Below are 21,699 nucleotides of genomic sequence, written 5' to 3' on the forward strand. Positions count from 1 at the left end.
GAAAGTCCTTAATTTCAAAGTTACAATAATTTGGAGGGGAGGGGGTCTGTCACATTCTCCATTCCAGAGAGGTCCCGCAGACAGCTGTCTTTCCAACCAAGATAAGCTGACAATTAACAATTTATTGCCAACGGTTTGATTAACAATTAATTAACAATTACTTAATTAGCTGGGGTAATATAAGATAAGGTAAGATAAAGGTGTTCACTGGAGCTTGGAAGGGTAGCTGCAGAGGTCTCTGGTGAAGGGTGGGAGACCATCAGCAGCAGAAGACATGATGTTGCTCCTGTAGGATGCTCCAGCTAACACAAATGCTGTCACTCAGCTGTTGATTTCCAGTGCACCTGCTTCTTGGGTCCCTGGCCTGTCTCCATCTGCCGTAACGCAGAGCGTTTTGGTTTGTCAAGGCTCCTCCGCTGCCAGGCTCTGCCTTTCACAATCACCCGCGCCTTCTTCAGAGATGGCTTCAGGTTAGGAATCCTGGGAAGAGAGGGACTGGTGTGAGCCGGATGAACATTTCCAGCCAGCCGCTTTTCTGTCTCCTTGCAGAGCACAGAGTGTTGCATCCTCTCCGTGCAAGCAGCGAGCAGCAAATTAAACAACTGCACTCGCTGCATGGAGGCTGCAGAGGTGCAAGGGCAGGAACAGGACCAGCTAAGTGCCTGGGGACCAACCACACCACACGGGGCTCCATGTAGAGAAGCAGGCCTTGCTTGTCCCAAAAGGAAGCAGAGCTAGGGACTGGCTACTCCCTGGAACTCTTATTACAGATTTTGCAACCCCCCAGGAGTGTAATGTTTCATACAGTGTCTTTTCTCCCTACCAAGGCCAGATGATGATCTTTCTGTGCTCCTCTGGGAGTTTTGCTGCCCACCTCCCCATCCCAGTCAGAGGAACTGAAGGGAGGGTGTTAGGGGATGAACCAGGCTGTGCTTGGTGATCCCAGAAATAGGACAAGAGGCAACAGGCAGAACCTGAACAGGAAATTCCACCTGAATCTGAGGAAAAACTTCTTTCCTCTGCAGGTGACAGGTTGCCCAGAGAGGGTGTGGAATGTCCCTCACTGGAATTATTCCAGAGCCCTGTGGACACAGACCTGTGTCATGTGCTCTGGGATGGCTCTGCTTGAGCAGGGAAGTGGGACCAGATGACCTACTGTGGTCCCTTCCACCCTGTCCCACCCTGTGACTCAGTGATACCCATCAGAAGCGTGAGCTGGCAAGTACTTAGACGTTTCTCACCTGCACAGCATGGTGGTCTCAAACTTGCCCATGCACTTCGGGGAGAACAGCACATTAAAGATCTGCTTCTGCCTAGGAGCGATGATGCCGTGGTAGGGGTTGATGGAGAACAGTGGCAGGTCATGGATGACATCTGGGAAGATTTCCATGGAGGAACAGACACGCTGCAGGGAGAGGTGCTTTTGCTTTGAGAGGCGTAGCTTCTCGGCGTGGTTCCGCTGCTTGCGCTGCTGCTCCATGGATTGCTCCTCCTGCTGCTCAGGCTGCTCACCCTGCTGCTCGGGCTGCTGCTGCTGCTGCTGTTGCTCGGGCTGCTCCTGCTGCTGCTCAGAGAGAAGCTGATCCTTGGAGCGGTGCTGCTTCTTGGAATGCTTCTTCTGCTTGGAATCCAGCTGTTCCTCAGAAGGCTGCTGCTGCTCAGAAGGCTGCTGCTGCTGCTGCTGAGAGAGGTGCTGTTCCTTGGAGGGGTGCTGCTTCTTGGAATGCTGCTTCTGCTTGGAATCCAGCTGTTCCTCAGAAGGCTGTTGCTGCTCAGAAGGCTGCTGCTGCTGAGAGAGGTGCTGTTCCTTGGAGGGGTGCTGCTTCTTGGAATGCTGCTTCTGCTTGGAATCCAGCTGCTCCTCCTCAGAAGATTGCTGCTGCTCAGAAGGCTGCTGCTGCTGCTCGGACTCCTGCTGCTGCTGCTGCTGCTGCTGCTGCTGCTGCTGCTGCCGCTGCTGCTTGGCAAGCCGCCGCAGCTGCCGCAGCTCAGAAGGATGTGTCTCAAAAGGATGCTCCTGTTGCCACCAGAAACAATGCAGCAGCTTTTTGCGGTGCCTTAGAGTAGCAGAGGAGAGGAACTGACCTGCAGAGAGGAAGAGGACACCTTTCAAAGACAAAATCCTATGTTCCTAGCAACTCTGCCTCCTGCTGTGGGCATCTCTAGCCAAGTACTTTCAGCAGGAAATAGAGCATTTGGGAGCAGGGTCTCTGCTTGCAGCACACACTCCTGTGCCAAAGCAGGAGAGTTGGTTTTAGGCAGTGACTTTGCATTTGCTTTGGAGTGGGGAACTGCACACAGTGGCTGAAGGGCAGTTCATTCGTTACACCATTGTTTTTCCTGGTCTCAGACTTCTCAAAGAGATGACCTGATGTACCCCTTCCTAGTCCTGACCCAGCATGTGGCTCTCCCCAGAGCCTGGCTCAGTTCCTTTGCATAGCAGAAGTGGCAGAGCAGCAACAGAAGGGGCTGAAAAGGCAGAGGCGGGCAAGGAGAAAACTCTCAGCTGCAGTTGGGAAGATGCTGATGAAAGTGGGTGTGTGGACAAGGACGCAAAAGCAATTCATGTTTTGGGGTGCACTGGCAGGGTCTTCTCCCCAGGCCCTCAGCCACCAAGTGAAATGCCCTTACGCATCGGAGTGGTTGAGTGTAGCCTCTTCACTGCTTCACTATCTGCAACTTCCACCCAGGTGTATTCCAGGGCTACTTTCCCTGTGTTGTGCATCTTGAAACTGAAAAGCAAGAAGGAGGAATAAAAAAAAAAAGTCCAATAAATATAAAGCAAATAGTACAACTAGTACAATAACATTGTCTGATGGACTCCTGGTACCACTTTCTGCTGAGGAGCATCTTCTTCCCCAGGCAACTCTGCCATGCTCAGACTGCTGCCCTGGGTGGCCCAAAAAATATTTCCAAGTCTGGAAGTTTGGAAGTTTAAGATGAAAGGGCCAACTGGTGTTCAGGACATTATGTCTTGGTTTGACTGCAAACTTATTCTTGAGCAGATAGGGACAGGTGACTTGCAGTGAAAGCAAACCCATGGCTGTTCTCAGCAGAAGATTATGGCAGCATTGAACCTCTCCTGACCACCATCTCCTGCTTGGCTTTGCGTGCACATAGATGGGGCTGTGCTGGTTTTGGCTGGGGCAGGGCTCTGGGAAGCAGGCACTGGGTCAGCCCTGGCAAAGGCAGCTCCCGCTCGCGGGGCCCTGCTGGCCTCCAGCACTCACGTGGCTGTCCTGGTCTGGTTGGGCACGGTGTCCTTGAGCTGAACCACAACTGTGCTCAGTTTGAACTGGCTGTAGGCAACAAAGGCACTGAGGTACACCTCGGCCTCCTGGATGTTCTCCTCCCCCACAGTGTGAACTGGTTCTGGGACTTTCTCGACCATCTGCAAACAGAGGAGGGAAGAATCAGCAGAGCCCAGAAACTCAGGCTGACAAGGGAATCTTTTGGCCTCCAAGATCAGCCTCACAGAGGGACTAGAAAGGACCATTCACTTTTAACTTTCCTGGAAAGATGACAAAATTGGGACTGATCTGCTATAGTAGTTGTTTCTACCCATGGATCAAAGCAGTCCTACCACAGCTGTTAATATATCCATGGAGACTATAGCTGCATTCCAGTCCCTGTACTTCAACCTTGTAGAAGAATTGGCTTTTTTCCTGGTTCCCTATAAATCCAGCAGGTCTCAAAATTAGGATTAAGTTCCCCTGCTGGAGCTCTGTGGATGGAGAACCTCAAGACTGAAGAGCTCTAGAAATCATCTTCTTGCCTTAGGAGAAAGTGCTCTCCAGATGTCATGTGAGGAGCAACAGCCACACTACTGGGAGCTGGGGATGGGCACTTCAGTGTGTGAAAGATCTCACTAGGAAAGTCCCGAACTGCAGGTGTTCTTGTAGAAAAGAGGATGGTTTAGAGGCCTTAAAATTGTCCAGAAACTTGGAAAGAACCTTCACCCAAGATGAGTGTGTTTGGCAATAATGACAATAAAAGTGGGAGTCTCTGGAGATGATCCATCTCTGGACTTCTTCATACTGTCATAGAATACCTGAGCTACTCCACAATGAGATATCCCACACAATACAGAAACCACAACCAAAATCTCTGGTATCCATGCAGACAAAACTTGCAGTTCTCCAGCATTTGCAAGAGACGTGTATTTCTCTCCACTTCAAAAGAAGAGACAGACTTAAATCCTTGTTGGTGAAAAGGCACCAAATGAGATGAAGAGATTTCTAACACCATAAAATGGGATAAAATAATAAAACATTGTCTCCCATTCAACATGGGCTGCAACACTTGTGCTTGTGGCACAGACTGATAGTCTGTGTGTGCCTAAAGGTCTCTTGTCAAAAGGCTTCCCTCTCTTGTGTGAGTGTACCTGCTCACTGTGCATCCACCTCTCCCCTAGAATGCTCTGCTGGTGAACCCCATGGCTATCCAATGTCCAGAGGAAGCAGAAGCTGCTCAGCCAGCAGTGATGGTGTTATGGTGCTAAAGCTGTGTTGGCTTCTTTTGCTTTTGCTCCTTACCTTCTCTTTCTCAGGCCAGCTGGCTGCTGGGTCTTTCCTGGCAGTATCCTTCCATGTGACAATGGACATTTGGTCGTTCCAGTCTTGAACCTTCCTTCGTGGCAGCTCAAAGTTGATCTTGGTCACCTTACATTTCACAAGGTGCCTCCTGAAGACAGCTGGGACATCTGCTTTCAAGGTCACTGTGATGTCCTTGGCACACCCAGGATGGAGGTGTCCCATCTAGGGAGAATCAGGGAGTCAAGACCAAACTGGAAGCACTGCCAAGGGCAGAACTGACAGCAGAAGGGACTGATGTGGTGAGGAGCTGTGCCAGGAATGTGCACCTCAGTGTGGATTTATGTGAAGTTTGAGAGACAGAAATGTGAACTAAAGGTGCCACCTCCCATAACATGAAGCCTTTTCTGCAAGGCTGGCAGCCTTGGCCCAGCCAAGGCAGGGACTGCATCTCCTACATGGCACTGGAATGGGCTGTCACTGCTGTGTGAGGACTGCCTGCCAGCTCCCAGGAACAGCAGGGCAGGGCTTGAGCAATGGGGAAAGGCAGAGCAGTCCACACTCACCTTGGGGGAGAAGCGGAATGTGGCGTCTGCCTCCCACTCAAAGCGCAAGGCCTGCCTCTGGGTATGGCTGGTGATGGTGAAGGTCCTGTGGCAGGGCTTCCCAACAGGACAGTCCCCAAACTGGATGTGATTCACTCTGATAGCTGTTAAGGAGGAGAGCAAGGCATCTCAGCACGCAGGGAGCTCCACCCGCCCCCTCACGTGCACAGACACCTGTATGTTCAATGCTTCCCTGCTCCAAGCCTTCCTCCCTCTGGGAGGGAGTTCCCCAGGCCGCTCCTCATCCCACCACTTCCAGGGGAACACCCTGACACATCCCTAAGCCAGCGGCATGCAGTGCAGCACACACTGCTCTGCATGCATGGCTGCCACGCCCACAGACCACCAAGTCCGTGGGTGACAGCCCAGGCCTGGCTAGAGAGAGGACACACATGATCAGACATTTTCCTCTTGCTTGCTCCACCTTGGCAGCCTCTCCTCTCTTACCATCAATGATGTCTTTCTTCAGACTGCTGTCAGCATTCCTCTCCTCTGTGTCTTCCTCTAGTCCATCAAGGGTGAATTCATCCTTGTGGCCTTCACCCACCAGCTCTATTAGGGTGTTGTGAATGTACAAGTCCCCCACTAAGACATGAATCTTCCCTTCCAGACGTTGAGCCAGGGTGGGTTTGAAAATGACATCGAACTCTGTCGATTGCCCGCGACGCAGAAGCAGGAAAGGCTTCTTTGGGGGCTTGCTCTCTGCACAGCAATGGAAATCAGAGCTAAGTAACACAGCTCTACTCATCTCATATGATGTATGAGGAATAAGAGGTTGAAACCAGCTGCCTTGTAAGCACAGGTTCTACCTCCAGTGCTTCCAGACCCTCTTCCTATGTTCATGAGACTGCCACCTCCAGACACATCACCACTTAAGCAGCTTAACCTGAGGCTGATGCCCAGCCCTCATTCCATCTGCTTCCAGCCAGCTCCAGCCATATGGAAAGCTGAGCCAAAGAGTGCTTTCTGCTGGCTGCCTGTGTGCTCAGGGGCTGCATCCGTTCAGGCTGGTACCTTCCCAATGCAGCAAATGCCTCAGAGGGCCCACTGAGGTAGTGACAGTCCCCCACAACTCAAGCCACCATTCCAGAGGAACAGAAGAACTTCCTACAACTTGCTAGGGGGAAACCCTGCAAAAAGTCCCCAAGGAAAGCTTGGGGGACAGAGAGCCCAAGGAAAGAAACTGTGCCTAACATCTGACTGCTGCCCAGAGAAGCCAAGAGCAGGGCACACGTTTTCCCTCTGTGCATGATCACGCTTCAAGGTTAATGAATTTACCATTTCCAATGCGAACCTCTCCCACATCTTCATGGTGGTAATTCTCGAGTGTTGACTGCCTGCTTTTCAAGAGGAACACTCCGTGCTCATCCTCCAGCTGTAACATAAACTGAGAAAAGGGAACACAGTGATACTAGTGTGAGTACAGGATGGCACAGGGACTGACATTTTAGTGCTGCTGGTCCCACATGGGAACCCAGCACCTCTCCCACTACAAACAGCCCTTAGCACAACAGTTAAGTCAACCAGCTGGGAAAAAAGGGTATTCAGAGGCATTTGGATTGAACTGACACAGAACAAAACAGCACAGAAAGTAATGAGCAGAATGTAATTAAACCACAACTATGTTTTCTTGAAATGCAGTAAAATGGGATGAAATGCAATCTAATGGAACTGGGAAATCACACACAATGTCCATGAGAACAAAAGGTGACCTGAGAGACAGGGGGAAAGTACTCCACCACCTTTCCTGTGTTCAACCTAAAGAAGAAAGACTGGATGGAAAATTTCCAAGAACTCCCTTCTTGGATGTCAGTCACTTGCTTAAAAAGAATTTCTGACACCTCTTCCTAGGTCTGCCATGTTTTTTGGAACCCTTCCCCTGTGCCATAAGCACTTGTTCCCAAAGCATACCATTCCTGAGCAGGTTCTCACCTTGACAGGTATGACACTTCTGTTACAGATGACCACGGGGAGCATCTCTGAATCCCCCACCTGGAGCCTCTTGAAGCGCAGCACAGCATTTCCCCTCTTGCTGCGAGCACTTGGGCACACAACTGTCACTTGTGGCTCATATCCCTTCCCACTGATGGTGAAGGTCAGAGTTTGGGGTCTAATTTTCACAGGGCTGCAGGAGAGGCACAGAAACAATTTCAGCTGGCACTAACCCATTTCTCACTGGGCAAGTGAAGCAGCAAAGGCCACCCACAATGTTTTTCCTGCCTGCTGCTCCTGTACCCCACCAGACCCTCACCAGGCTCTTCCCAATCCACGCAGAACTATTCACAAGAGGAACGTGCTCCAAAGAGCCAGACCCTTCCACAATAACAGTTAATAATTTCACTTAATTGAATCATGCAGTACAGCAAGTAAGTAATGAGGCACTAGATATGGCAAATCCCCTGGCTGCAGTGAGATCAGAGATATGCAACAAGCAAAAGCATAGCATGAAAGCAGAACGAAAAACAGGAAGGCAAAAACAAATCATCGTCGTCATCAGCAAAGATAATTTCCAAAAACAGTAAAAAAGCAATTTCTTATTAGCAATTAAGACTTCTCTTGTTCAATTCAGCCACTAAAGGGTTGAGGAAGGGCAGGTCAAAGCCCACAACACAGGTCCCAGGGCAGAGGAACTGGGCTCCTCTTTCAAATCACTCACATAAAACAGCTTAATGAATGTCACAGAATTACAAAGCATCACTTAATTTTACAGAAACAAAGAGGAAATTGTGACTGCTGACTTGCTGGCATCGAAACTGCTTCATCTAAGCCTTTTGCCCTTGGAAACCCACAGCTCAGCTGCAGCACATCTCAGTAACTTCCAGTTGGCTACCTAATACTTCCCTGTCTTCATGGCTCCTCACACAGGCTAAACCATCAGCCTCATTATTCTGCTCTAACAGTTACTGCCTCCCAGATCAACTCATGCCAAGTACTCTGCCTAAGCATTAGAGCTAACAAGAGATCTGTGCCTTCCCAGTGGAGAGGCAGCTATCAGTGAGGCCTCCCCCAACATTTCACAGGTCAGTTACCTTTTTGGGATGACAAGGGAAGCCTTGAAAATGCAGTCATAAATCTGCTGGTCTGGTGGGGTGAAGGTCACCATAGCAATAGCCTTGGATGAGCCAGGAACAGACATCTTGACTGGACACAATTTGAAAATGTTGTTGATAGGGATTTTTTCCTTGGAGGAACCCAGAGAGCAGTGTTAGGAGAAAACACCTTTCAACATGACAGAGTTTTATTCATAAATGCATTACCAAGAACAGCCCCTGCAGGCGCCTTCCCTCCCAGGGAATGCTGACCTTGTGCTAAAGCTTTGTGTGTTTTGACTGCTGGCAGCTGCCCCAGTGCATATGGGAAGTGGGCATTGCATGGGAAACCCTGCAAATAACCTAGAACTGGCCTTCAAAGAGAAGGAAAAGCCAGGGAGCCTGAGGAACTGCTCTGCTTTGAGCTCTGGCATGTCAGTTCATAACAGCCTCTTTCTGAGTGTGCTCCAAGAGAGTTTCAGAAGGATTCACTTCTCCCACTGAAGACCCAGATGTGTGAGCCAAAACCTTGCCTGGGACATGCAAAATTCAACACAACTGTTCCCTGGCTCTGCTGCTCTCCTCTGTGGTTTGACCTGCACTTAGGTAGACTAGTCTGGGCCACAGGAAACAATGCATCTGGAGAACAAAACAGGCTCTCACACGGCTCTTAGAGGGCAACCATCACCTTGGCCTCCTGTTCTTACCTTTCCAGGCAGGGGTTTGAGGGAGAGGACCACATCACATGGCAGACCACTTGCATTGTAGATATTGAAATGAGCTTCAGCCTCTTGCCCAACCAGAACCTTGGTGAAGACGAATCTGTTCTCATCTCTGACAAACAGGCCCACACCTTTCACCGACCGCAGCTTGTGGCTGAGGTTGGTGCTGCTGCAGATTGGATACTCCTCGAAGACTAACATGGCGTCCTCAACAATTCCTGTGGGCAAACCAGAGGGATGATCATGGAGAAGCCTCTCTGATTAATTTATCTGGACACTTCTGGCCTCTCAAAAGGCTTGATAAGTCCTTTCTGCCCCCGTGACTGCCAAACCCAGCTTCGGGTGGAGGAGCTGGCTGTGAGGATGGAGCTCAGTCAACCTCAGTCTTAGAGAGCATGGCTTTCCTTTTATCCTTCCATGCATCCTGCTCAGCCTGGGAGGGATGAGTCCACTGCTGGACTTGAAGAGGGCTGGAACCTCTGAGGATTTTAAGGTGGGACACCAGGGCTAGTGTGCCTCCCTATCATAGCAGCAAGTTTATGTGCTGATGAGCAGCAGGTGTGACCAAGGGAACCTGTGGACAGGATGTACCTGGGAGGCAGGACTCTGCAATCAGGGTGAAGGGAACACCCAGGGGATTGTGCTTGCGGTCTATGCCCGTGATGTCAATGTAGAGCTGCTCCTCACATGTCCCCTCCTGCCCTGCCAGGCAATCCACGGTGATCTTCTGCTGGCCCCACGGAGCGACGGAGCCGGAGCAGGGGGACACTATGAACATGCCAACAGCGAGGTAATCCTGCAGAAGAAGTTCCAGGAGAGGCTGATGGCTAACAGCTGTGTCTTGAGCACCCCAACAGAGAGTATATCCTGCCTTGGCCTCTAGTTGGCCCCAAGCACCCAGGTCAGGGAAGGATGACTCTGTGGCCCAAAGGCAGCCCAGACTGAGACCAACAAGCCAAGAGGAGCTGCAAGCCTGTCTCAAGTGGCAGAGAGAAAGGAGTTTGGGTGTAAAGAATGAAGGTGGTAGCTATGATCCTTCAGCCTCCAGAGGTAACATAGGAGAGCAGAAATAGCTGTGAGAAATGATGCGAGAGAGACAGAGGACTGGGAAGAATGTTGTCTGAGCTCTGCGGACTGGGAGTTCAATGGGGAATGTTTTTCTTCTGTGGTGTTCACACACCTATGTTGGCTAGCAGCTACCAAACACAGGACCTGCCTCCCTCTGTTGACCCCACAGCTCCAGCTCTCAGCCAAGAGTACAGGACTGTCAATGGGACGGAGCAGATACTGGACTCCATCCTGCAGACCATGTCCCACCCTATGGTGATGAGCCCCCAGCCTGGGCACAGCAGCATCTTCTCACATCCCCTGCAGCAGCACTGGTGGGGAGGAGGGGTCACCCACCTGTGAGGAGCTTGATTTCAGCTTTGTAGTTGGTGCAGCAGATTCCCCTGGCTTTAAACTGTGGAGGAAGCAGAGGTATCTGTCATGCTGAGCTCCCGTGCCTTTCTCGGAGGCCAAAGCCATTCCTCCCCACAGAGGAAAGCCTTCCTGCTCCTGATGGATCCCAGAAAGCAGCCTGCAGCACCCAGTGTGGCACAGAGCAGCTCTATCACCAGCTTCATACTATACATGGGGATACTGAGGTGTTTTCTTGCTCCCTCTCCCCAAGCCCGGGATGCAGCTGGACGATAGCCCAGGTCTCCTGGCTGCCTGCCACATGCCAGCCATGGGGTGGTGTCTCCTCAGACAGGAAGGGTGGTGCAGGGCTTCTGTACCTTTTGATTTCCAATGCAGGTGAATCCTTGGGTGCTTGCTGGATGCGAAATTTGAAGCTGAGCATGCCTTTGTTCTCCAGCACGACAATCTGGGTCTTCTTGGTGGTCTTGATCAAGGCCCCAAAGTCGATGGGAGAGGCAGGCTCAATACTGAACTTGCTGTACACAGCTTTTGCAGACACCCTCACTGGGATGGTGGCAACAGTCTGGCGTGCTTTCCCAGACCTGGCATCCATCACCTGTGTCCACAGGAAGGGGTGATAAACACAGCAAAGAGGCCAGCCTCTACCCCAGTCCCTAGCCTCCACCCCAGGCCTCCATCAGTTTACCCCTCCCTGTTTTTAAGGACCTCCTCCAGAGTCAGATTCTCAGCTCCACTTAGGAAGCCTCCCAATGGTTTTGAAAGACTTTGTTTGTGTACGTAGGAGAGAGATTCTCCAGTTCAAGCCCTCCTTCCTGTTTACGCTCCCAAAACGCCGTGTGATAACAGAGCCTGGCCCAGGCTCACCTGGCAGTACAGGAACAGTCTGTTCTTGAGGAGCATCTCCCTTTTGGGGTGGAAGAGCATCTCAACATTCGTACCAGGCTGAGAGGCAATCAGCGTGCCTGACTGAGGCTCAATAGTGAAGTGGGATGCCACATCTTGCATCCTGGGACCTGTACCCTTCAGTATGAAACTGAAGGAGAGAAAGGGAAGGAATGGAGATTTCTAGCACAGTCAAGACTTCGCATAGGACCAGAAAAAAAAAAGAAAAGGGAGTGTCCAACTCTGCTCAGGGACTCCTGGATCTTGACTAGAGAGTGCAAATAATCATGAGGTTAGTGCAAGAAACCTTTAGACTGAAATTTTTCCTTCACTCCTTTACAGAGTCTCAGAAAGAGAAAGGAGGTGACCATCAAAGAAAGGCAATGAATCTCAGCATTTCAGTGGTAGAAATTTCTGGGACTCTCCTTTGGGTTCCCGCTGAGTTAAAAGAACTGAAGAAGAAGAGTAAAGAACTGCTGGCTTGTGGCTGGATTCTCTGGTAAAATAGTTGAGATTAGAGAGCCGAGGCTTTGCATTTACCAAGAGGTAGCCAGCATGGAAACAGGTTCTAGCCATTGACAGAGGGAGAAGGCAGGCCTAGGAACATGAGGAAATGCTCACTGCCTGGCAGCTGGACTCACCGGTACCCAACGTTGTATATCCCTTTGTTCTTTAGAGTCAGGACTTTCTTCACATTTTCCAGAACATTAATAGTTCCAAATTCCAAGCTTCCATCTGGACCTGCAGAAAACCCGCAGAAGGTCAAACATGGTATTTGTGAGCTGCTGCAGAATACACCAGGTCACAAGCTACATGGAGGTCTTGGCACAAAACCCCTTTCAGCAAGTATCTGAAAGTGTTGAAACTGTTTTCTTGAAAGTGTTTTCCAGCTACTTGTCTGCCGTTTCTCACTCAAAATATCTGCAGGCTTAGTACCTAAGGAGCTTGGCTTCCATCTCCTTGCTTCCAAGCACAAATCCAATTATTTTATATGCTGTGCTGGGCCGGTGGCAGTTGCCAACTGCCTGATCACGTCACTGTTGTTTCAAAGCCCTCAAAACAAACTGCACATGAAGCTGCACACTTCAAATTCCAGAGGGGAGAGACTTAAAGCTGTCAGTGCCCTGACAATGCTTTATTCCATGCAGCTTGCAGGGTACATGCTTTACATATCCATCCCATCCCATCCCATCCCATCCCATCCCATCCCATCCCATCCCATCCCATCCCATCCCATCCCATCCCATCCCATCCCATCCCATCCCATCCCAGTGCTTTGGTTGCCCACCTCCCAAGGTAATGGGACTGCTTTGTTTGGGAGGCATCCACTGACCTTCAGGCATGTCAATGTTCAGAGCAACATCATAGACTTCTGCAGAGATTTCGATATTTTCAGCCTGAACAACCCCCAGGACGTTTTCTGTATCTGAAACCTGAGGCAGCAAGAAACAAACACTGTTCAGATGATTCTTTTGGTAGACAGCCTGGAAGTCCTTGTCTCTGCTGGCTGCTTTCCCTGTGGCCTCCCTGGCTTCACAAGTGGTGGTGGACTCCCAAGCTTTGTAAACCTGTTCATCTCATGAGCTGCCCCAGTGGGATTCTGCTGCAGTAAAAAGCCCTATCAGGCCCAAGTCTGAGCTCCTACAGCAGGGAATGCTGCTGCTAAAGCATCCTTGAGAGGCACAGGGATGTAAGAACAACCATGAGAAGTGTGAGGTGTCTCAAGCAGATGGCATTGACAGCCCTCTCCAATCACCTGGCACCCTCTCTGAAACGCAGCCCCTAAAGCATGGGGGACAAAATCCTGGGGCAGAGTTGCACTATGCAAAAAGTTCATACAAATTTCCAGGAGGAATGTAGAGATAACGCTGCAGTCTGTACAAGCAAACAACAACCTCCAACCATTCACAGGGACAAGGTGCTTGTGGAACAGGCTCAGGATGCAGTGTCTGGTTATCTGGGGGGATGTGGATGCACTGCACGTCCTGGCAAACACTGCGTAGAGACAGAGGCTGGGGTCACAGCACCCTTGTGTCTGTCAGGTGCAGCTCTTCCTGACTGCCCCTAAGAGCACATGGCTGCAGGGCAGGGCACAGTCCCTCTCACCTCTAGTCGGAGGATCTTCCCAATGAGGCCGGTCTTCCCAGCCCTGAAATTCAGTGTCACTTCAAACTCCGAGCGGGGATCAACGGTGCCGTTATCTTGTGACAAGGAGAAGGCCTCAACAATGTCATCCAGCCCACTGAACTGCCAGGCCATGGGCAGCAGGTTGTCATTTCTCAGGACCAAGGTCCTGCTGTCAATCCTGCAGAGACAGGAAAGCACTTGGCATTACCTGCTGGATGGTCACACCAGCCTCACCACTGAATGCAACTCGAAGCAGCTCCATCCATGTCCTGGAAACCAGAGTCACACATTTTATCTTTGTCACAAGTCTTGGAGTGCTTGTGAGATGACTGACCCGTGCAGAAGCAGCTTGTCAAAAGACAGCTCCCGGGGGCTGATCTCCAGCTTCACCTGCACCCCATGGCAGCACAGGCTGAAGACCACTGGCTCTGGGTTCTTCTCAATGCAGCAGATGAGTCTGTCTTCCAGGAAGCCATAGGAAGTGGGGAATGCCCAAATGGTCAGCTTCTGGACCCAGCCCCACAGAAAGAAATAGAAACAGTACTGTGTATGAGCAGGAGGAACAGCTCCTGGGTACTTCTACAGTGCCTGCCCTACCTGCCCTTCTCCTACCTGCTTCTCCTTTGGTTTCAGTGTCATGCTGGGAGGGTCCAAGAGGAACGTGTCTGCTTCCCCATCAATCTCAAAGCAGAACTGGACCTCTATATCCATGGGGGAGTTGTTGAGGATGGTTATATTCTCCCTGTTGCCAGGATGGTTCTGGGACTTGTACCTGTCCACAAAAGGGGAAAAGGCTGCAGAGGAGACTGTTGCCTTTGCCACACGTTGAGGAGAACACCATGTACTCTCCAGCGGTACTGGAAGACCCAGTTCTAACAAATAAGTGAGGGAAATGGATCCCAGCCAGGGGCAGGATGTGTGCTCATCCTTGCCTTACTTTGATGCCTTCCCCTGGACTTGGTGCCTCCACCCCAGAAGCCTGAGGATGCTCAGGCCACTTCAAGAGTTTTTAATACAATGTAAACTCAAAAGTGCCTAGAAGAACAACAGTACACCAGGCACACGGGTTCTTTCCCCTTCTTTCTTGGGGTGCATTCCCTGCAGGGTATAAAGAAAGGCTTTTGGATAAAGAGTTTAGCTAATCTCTTTCAAAAAAATAATGAAACTGCTTTGGATTTCATGGGTTAGCTGAAAGTCTGAGAAGGAAATATAAAGCATCAATTCCCAAGAGGAAATCAAAAAGATAACAAATGACCCTTCTCTCAGGTGTGGAAATTACTTTGGAGTGAAAGGGTTAACGAGGAAAACAGAAATCCCAGACCATCCATCAACCTGGCTAAAGATTGTATGTTTTTTTGAACTATTTCTATTTCATTTCCTTGGGTTGCCAAAATAGACCTAGCTCTCCAGAGCTCTCATGGAGACAAGAACTTAATGTTAAATATTATTAAAAATAAAAAGTAACAGTAAAAGTAGAAATATACAATAGCTTCAATGACAATGTGTTTAGGCAGACTTTATCCAGCAGTGAGGATGCAATGTCTTTACAGGAAAATGTAATTCCTGCTGTACATTCCCCCGACACCCACTGGCAGGTCAGCCATAAAATCTTATTAATAATTACAGATGAATGAAAGATTTACAAAACCATCTATAGAATAATTGCTCAATCAGGCTACCTGCAGAGCTCAAAGCACTTCAAAAACCACCACAAATTCATTTCCTATGGGGTGAAGCTGAGATGTGGTGGGGACAGAAGCTGCTCCCCAAGTCACCTTTGGACCGGCAGCAGCATGTGGCTCTGGCCACCAAGGCACCACCTCAAAGGCTCATCTGCCTCTTATCTGCTCAGATTCACACATCTGTGGTCCTTCAAACCCACGTGTCTCCCAGGACTCTGCTGGGGACTGCCCTGGATAGTGCCACCAGGACAGCACGTCTCTCCAAGCGTGTCCAGAAAAGTACAAGCCCTGCAGGGAGCACATACCATTCTCTTGATTTCCCACACAGCAGAGGTCCAAAGTGGAATTGCTTTGTGCTCTCAACATATTCCTTAAAGATGATTTCATCTGCCTCCATGGTCTCCCTCCACTGTGGAAACACCAGCCTGGGCAGAGAAAGTGGGGAAGAAGGAGCTATGAGCTGCTCTAAGTAGGATATATAGTCAGAAAGCCAAAACCCTTCCTGGTGGCTGAGGTACCATCTGCCTTCCCAGCTCCCAGCACAGGAAGAGCTGCTGGGCGACCTCAGGCAGCAGGGTCTGCCCAGGCCAGAAGCCCCAAGGGCAGCCCTGGCTATGGGTTCAGGGGCAGCAGTGTGGGAGGCTGCCAGGGGCCAGCCTTACCGTGTGTTCTGGCTGATGCTGGGGTACAGGCCGGTGCAACTGCAGGGCAGCTCGTACTGGCGCTTTGACTCCACGAGCTCAAACCTCAGTGTCTGCTCAAACTGCCCTGGCTTTTTGGTGGAGAAGTGGACCTTCAGTTCCACCTCACCGTGGCTAGGCACTATCCACCGGTACCGCTTCAGCCTGGCAATTAAAGAGGAGGTTTCAGACATGGCTGAGGAGCAAACGGAACTAGGAGGGTGCACCGGCCATCCCATGGAGGCACTGGCACAGGGTCACTGTGCAACTGGGGATGATGGACTGTTGGAGTCAGTGAGTTAGGGGATTCTCTGAATCCCTCAAGGAGGAATCAAGGTGCAGAGATTGAATTAAAGCCTTTGGATGGACTGAAGTATATTAAGCCACTTACACATAAATAGAAGTAAGTCAGTAAGTTTTAGTAGGAGCTGTAGTACTTTTAGTAAGTAAAAGGTCTCAAATGCCACAGTAGCAATGAGTGTTCTAGTGAAGGTTGAAACATACTGATATCTTTAGTAGAGGCTCCAGGCCCACAGTTGTAGACAGGACTTAGACATAATAGAGCTATAGTAAGAATATTGCTTACATTTCTTAGAGTAAGATAGGAGGTATGCGTAGTTTATACGTAACATAGCATGCTAAGAAATTAGGATTCTAATAGGCTGAGGAGTGGTGGTCTGAGCTTGCATCTTAGCTTGTTGAGAAAACCCTATATAAGAGTTAGAATTAGGGAGAGCTAGTGCTTTTGCTTTTTGCATTTCTTGCCCCTCTGCTTTGCTGCCATTGCTTTTAGAGCTGTCAACACCCGAGAAGAAGATAGGAGCTGCTGCACTGACATCGGCCCCACCGGGACCTTCGGGAACAGCCTGTGCTTTAACTTGGGACTCTAAACTAAACTTAGTAAGGACTTTGAAGTCTGTGACGGTGCCTTGGAGACTGATGTGCTTCTGCAATAAATAACATTTTTAGCAACTATTAGCTGCTTGCTTTTTTAGAGAATTACCGGATGAAGTTAGTGCCTAGAGCACTGGAGGTAATAACCTCACAATGAACTTGTTTGGCAAGAGGACGAAGAAACAGAGGCATCACCTCCTCCTGTGTGGCTCACCTGACAAGTTCTGTGGGGATTGAGGCTCTTTTCAGGGCACTTTTGGATCTCATTGCAAAGGAATCCTGGGGACTTTCTGTTCTGTGTGTGAAGATCTGGTTCTCCATTGGAGGGTTGTATCTGCTGGCAGAACTGCCCTTCACATCTAGGGTCTTGGCCTAAGAGGAGAGAGAAAAGGGAGGGAAAGGTGAGCCCTGAGACATCTCCATCCTGGAAAGCTAAGCTGGGGTTTGTTAACCAATGGAAGAGAGAGTAAATAAATAAATAAATCCACCTGCCCAGACTTGGTCTTCCTTATTGGTGTTTGTTTTACCTAAGACACCCCTTCTCACTCAGGACCCTCTCCTCAAAGGAAGTTGATGGTTTTAAGTAAGTGATTTTTTCCCTTGTCTTACAGAACTCTCTGTCTCCTGCAGAGCTGTCTCTTTTGTCCCATCCCTGACAGAAAGGAGACCTGCAGACCTGGGACCCCACCACATCTTCACTACCTCTCCACAACGATCCTTCTCCATCCAACCTGTCCCCAATGCCCCCAGCTAGCCGGGTCCCTGCCCGGGCACCTTCAGTGCCAGCACCACTGGAGCACCCACCAGATCGTGTTCCATAGCAGCACCTTCCGGTGCAGCGATGGTGAAGGGCTTCACACGCTCTGCAGAGCCCAACCGCTCCTCTGGGTAGTCGACTACAGAGAGGACAGCAGGGGGAAGGGGAGGCCCTTCGGGATGCAGTCCCAGATATCTCAGCATCTAAAACAGAAGAGAAAATCCTGTTTATACTTCTGTTGCCTTCATCATCTTTAAAGGCACTGAGCTTTTGGCAATGAGATTTTCGATTTACATGAAGAACAAGTGCTTTGTTATGCCCAGTGGGGTAAGCAGGCTCCAGAGCAGAGGCAAGAGCTACAAGCAGGACAGGGAGAGAAACTTCTCCCAAGGTGACTCAGATGAAGAAAACCATGACCATGAGCTGCCCTGTCCTGAGACCATTTATAATGATTTCCAGGCTGGGAAACTCTGAACAGATGGGATACTTGTACACAGAGCACTCCCACTTTCTGCCCACTGAGGGATGGTGATAACCTCCCCATCCACGCAGATGCCACAGAGTCATTGTGGAACGTCATCAGGGGCCTGCACAAGGCTCTGTGCCATTATCACCTGGGGGGACACAATGCTCCAGGGCCCAAGACCACAGCAATCTCAAAATTTGAACCTTGCAAGGTTTTACCTCGTCTTTTGTTGGCAGCCTCCCATCCTTTAGGATCTCCCTAATCATGGCCTTTGGATCTGTGACCTGGATGTCCAAGCACACCATCCCGACATACTCGTCTCTGACTGCCTCTTCTGCAACTTCACTTTGTGTCTCCAGCCGAGATGACTGAAGACTTCTCTGGCCTCCACTTTTTTGTTCAGGCTTCTTCTCCACCTTCTCCTGAGGCTTACTGGTCCTCTGACCTTTGCTTTCACCTGAAAGCTGGGATGTGTTTCCGTTTTGGATCACAGGTAACTGCACAGTACCCTGAACCCTGTCAAAGTAGGTGAAAACCTGTGCGACGTCCTCCTGCGATGAGTCATAGATTTGAAACCTCTGGATCAAGTTTTTATCCATCTCAGCTGGGTACTCTGGGATTTCAGCTTCCCCCTTGTCAGGGGCTTTGGTTTCCCCCTTCCCAGGGGCTCTGGTATCCCCCTTCACTGGGGCTTTGGGTTCTCCTTTCTCTGGGGATTTGGCTTCCCCCTTCTCTGGGGTTTTGGGTTCCCCCTTCTTCGGGGATTTGAGTTCCCCCTTCTCTGGGGTTTTGGGTTCCCCTTTCTCTGGGGTTTTGGGTTCCCCCTTCTCTGGGGATTCAGTTTCCCCCTTCTCTGGGGATTCAGTTTGCCCCTTCTCTGGGGATTCAGTTTCCCCTTTCTCTGGGGATTCAGTTTCCCCTTTCTCTGGGGATTCAGTTTCCTCCTTGTCTGTGATTTCCGAGATCTTTAGGGCTTTGTATTTACATTCCTCTAGGATTTTGGTTTCCTCCTCTAGGATTTCGGTTATCTCATCCTCTAGGATTTTGTTTATCGCATCCTCTAGGATTTTGTTTATCTCATCCTCTAGGTCTTTGGGTTCCCCCTTCTCTGGGGATTTGGTTTCCTTCCTCCCTAGAGATTTGATTTCCTTCTTCTCCGGGATTTTGTTTTCCTTCTTCTCCAGAGCTTTGGTTTCCTTCTTATCTGGAGACTTGGTTTTCTTCTCTGGGGATTTTATTTCTTTCTTTCCTGGGACTTTGGTTTCCTTCTTCTCTGGGGATTTGGTTTCCTTGTTTTCTGGTTTTGGAGGCTGCTTCCCCTTCTTTTCCTTCTTCCGCTTCTCTTCTTCCTTTCGCCTCTCTTCCTCCTTTTGCCTCTCTTCCTCCTCTAAGGCTTTTGCCTCCTCCTCAAGCTTTTGAGCCAGCTGCTTCCGCTCCCTTCAGCAAACAAAACAGAAAACATCTCTGAGAGTCACCACCACAAACCTGGGCTCACTAGTCCTGGCTGGCCCTGCACTTTATTCCTTGACCCTGAGGCCAGGCAGAACCACAAGACCATTTCCCTGACTTTTCCTCAACCACAGAGGTTGAGAACATCCCAAGTGAATTGTGAAAGGGGACCTCCAAGACCAGTCAAACCTAAGCCTTGCCATCATAAGGTCTCAACTGTGCAATCTCCCTCTTAAGGCACACCCAGACACCTCCTGCCCACTGCCCAAGGTGATCCACCAGCTCTCTGCACTGATGCCTGAATATGCCCTTCGTTTCTTAATTTCCCAGTTTAAACCACATCACAAATTGCTAACATCTGCTTGTCTCTCCTACAATTCTTACTCGATTCATTCAGCTCCATTCTGCCTGGGCATAGCCTGCCCCTTAATGAGAATAATCCTATCAGTCAGAAAGTAAAGGCTGTAGGAACTCCTCTCCAGCAAGACAGGCTCTTGTTAGCCAGATTTCCTGCTAGAACCCCACTGTGACCAAGGCAAACTAGTGCTATCTGCCATGGAAATGATTTGAAGCAGCCTTGTCTGTCTCCTCCCCATGAAACCAACTTCAGTCTGAGCTGAAAGAAGTCCTGATACACAGGTTTGCTTTAAGCAGCCTCACCTCCCAGCTCCACACTCTTCCTGTGTGTCCTGAGCTGGGCTGCCTTGCTGGAGCAGAGCTTGCCTACTTCTGCAGCTGCAGGAGCCTAAAGGACATGTGCTTTTATGGGTGGTGTCCCACCATAAGGAGAACCCTGGCAGATCAGCATTGCAAGGATTTCATCTGTGGCAGGACCAGTACCCAAACCAAGGGTTTATCTGTGCCCCACACCTGCCCACACCACAATCCTCCTGTTTTGGTGAAGAAGAGAGATGATGAAGAAGGTGCAAATCAACATCATAGATTTTAGGACACTTCTACAGGTAGTGCCAAGGCAAGCCCAGAGCCCAGCTCCCTGCAGGCAGCATCTAAACCAGAAGGGCTCACCATTAAAACAGAGAAGATGTTCTATCTCAACAGAAGAAGGTCCTTCCTCTCTTGGGAGCCAGAGAGCTAAGAGTGGCCATCCCTGTGTTGCTTCTGGCCTTTGTTATCAAACACCTCCGAGCTCAGAGCCCTTGGAGCAGGGAAACCCTCCAGGGACACTACCCTTGTGGAGACCCAGAAAGGCATTCCCAATTAGAGAAGCCAAAGCAAGCCCTGTGCCCTCTCCCTGTCGGTCAGCCTTTGGGTCACTCCCACTCTGTTCCTCTCTTGGCCTTTTCACCCTAACCCCACCCTTGGACACCCCCATTCCCTGGTAATTGGTCGCTAAGGATTTCCCCGCCTGCCTATCCCTTGACAAACCTGAACCCCCCCCTCCCAAGCCTTTCACCTTTGTTCCCTGAACTCTGGATGATGCAGACCTGTGGCTGAAACAAACATCTCTGTAAAACCCTTACAAAGGCCTTTCCTGCTCCTTTACTCGCCTTCACCCCAAGCAACTACTAGATGCAACAACCCTGAGCAGTAACCCATGGAAGGCTTACTCACCTCTCCCTCTGTAGATGCTTCCTTTCCTTTATTATTTTATCCATTAGAGCTTTCTTTTCCCCAGGGAGCGCACAATACTCATCCTCATCCATTTTCAAGACACGTTCTATGTTCCTCTGAAAAACTTTTTTCCGCTGCAGTTCTTTAGCACAAACCAGAAGAGAAACCATGAGTGACTACAAGCAGAGATGGGTGCTCTGGGTCAGCTGCAAGAATTAACAGCTTTTCCCAAACCAGCCTATCACACCAGGAGATGTTGGGAGCTCATATCCCTGCTCCAAAATTCAGACAATCCCCCAAACTATGGCTGGGCAGTGAGTTCCTGTGCTTTGCCTGGCTTAAGCACACCAAGGCTGAGGACGGTCATTTGTTACTGAGATACAGCAGCTTGGACTTGTGCCCAAGCTTTAAAATTAGAGATTAGGGTGAGTCTTACGTAAAAACTCAGATCTCCTGCAACTCTGAGTTCTGGTTACACTCGTAAGAGCCCGCCTGACCAGTATTCCAGGTCAGGCAACCATCGCTAAAGAGGGATTGTACCCCAACCCTTAACCTTGGGAGGCATTTGTTCAAGCGGTGGTGAACCCAGACAAAAGTTCCAAAAATGTATGAGATTGCCTATGTTTATACCTCATACATATTCGTAACTCTCATTTCCGAGTTAATTATCACCATTCCCAATTCCTAGAGTGTTCTCCCTTCCTTGTATCCCCATTGGCCCTCAGCTGATGCAATGTTCCACCCAACCTACCCCACTGGACCCTACCTTCCCTTACTCCACCTCTGCACCACTTTCCCCTATACCCACTGGACCCTAACTTCAACTCCACCCCTTCTCTTGCTCCATATTTATACCCTGGACCTCCCTTCATTTTGATCT

At 49.9% G+C, this 21,699-nt stretch overlaps 1 protein-coding gene across 1 annotated transcript in view; it reads right to left on the bottom strand.

Moving 5' to 3' along the window:
* Positions 1–212: 212 nt before the first annotated feature.
* Positions 213–21,699, bottom strand: part of LOC130258038 (hydrocephalus-inducing protein-like) — a 68,139-nt gene continuing 46,652 nt past the window's right edge. The window contains exons 39-65 of the mRNA XM_056501054.1: positions 20,820–20,961; positions 19,115–19,235; positions 18,017–18,454; positions 17,380–17,535; positions 16,790–16,947; positions 15,664–15,846; positions 15,307–15,426; positions 13,932–14,091; positions 13,654–13,826; positions 13,299–13,497; positions 12,526–12,625; positions 11,834–11,933; positions 11,175–11,343; positions 10,667–10,905; positions 10,293–10,350; positions 9,480–9,708; positions 8,874–9,106; positions 8,167–8,318; positions 7,070–7,262; positions 6,416–6,524; positions 5,585–5,839; positions 5,099–5,241; positions 4,536–4,757; positions 3,231–3,391; positions 2,663–2,732; positions 1,242–1,504; positions 213–480 (exon numbers count right to left, since the gene is read on the bottom strand). Coding sequence (XP_056357029.1) covers positions 318–480; positions 1,242–1,504; positions 2,663–2,732; positions 3,231–3,391; positions 4,536–4,757; positions 5,099–5,241; positions 5,585–5,839; positions 6,416–6,524; positions 7,070–7,262; positions 8,167–8,318; positions 8,874–9,106; positions 9,480–9,708; positions 10,293–10,350; positions 10,667–10,905; positions 11,175–11,343; positions 11,834–11,933; positions 12,526–12,625; positions 13,299–13,497; positions 13,654–13,826; positions 13,932–14,091; positions 15,307–15,426; positions 15,664–15,846; positions 16,790–16,947; positions 17,380–17,535; positions 18,017–18,454; positions 19,115–19,235; positions 20,820–20,961 — 4,709 coding nt within the window. The 3' untranslated portion in view covers positions 213–317. The remainder of the gene's footprint in view (positions 481–1,241; positions 1,505–2,662; positions 2,733–3,230; positions 3,392–4,535; positions 4,758–5,098; positions 5,242–5,584; positions 5,840–6,415; positions 6,525–7,069; positions 7,263–8,166; positions 8,319–8,873; positions 9,107–9,479; positions 9,709–10,292; positions 10,351–10,666; positions 10,906–11,174; positions 11,344–11,833; positions 11,934–12,525; positions 12,626–13,298; positions 13,498–13,653; positions 13,827–13,931; positions 14,092–15,306; positions 15,427–15,663; positions 15,847–16,789; positions 16,948–17,379; positions 17,536–18,016; positions 18,455–19,114; positions 19,236–20,819; positions 20,962–21,699) is intronic.

Source organism: Oenanthe melanoleuca, chromosome 11 (assembly GCF_029582105.1).
Source record: "Oenanthe melanoleuca isolate GR-GAL-2019-014 chromosome 11, OMel1.0, whole genome shotgun sequence".
Classification (NCBI taxonomy): Eukaryota; Metazoa; Chordata; class Aves; order Passeriformes; family Muscicapidae; genus Oenanthe; species Oenanthe melanoleuca.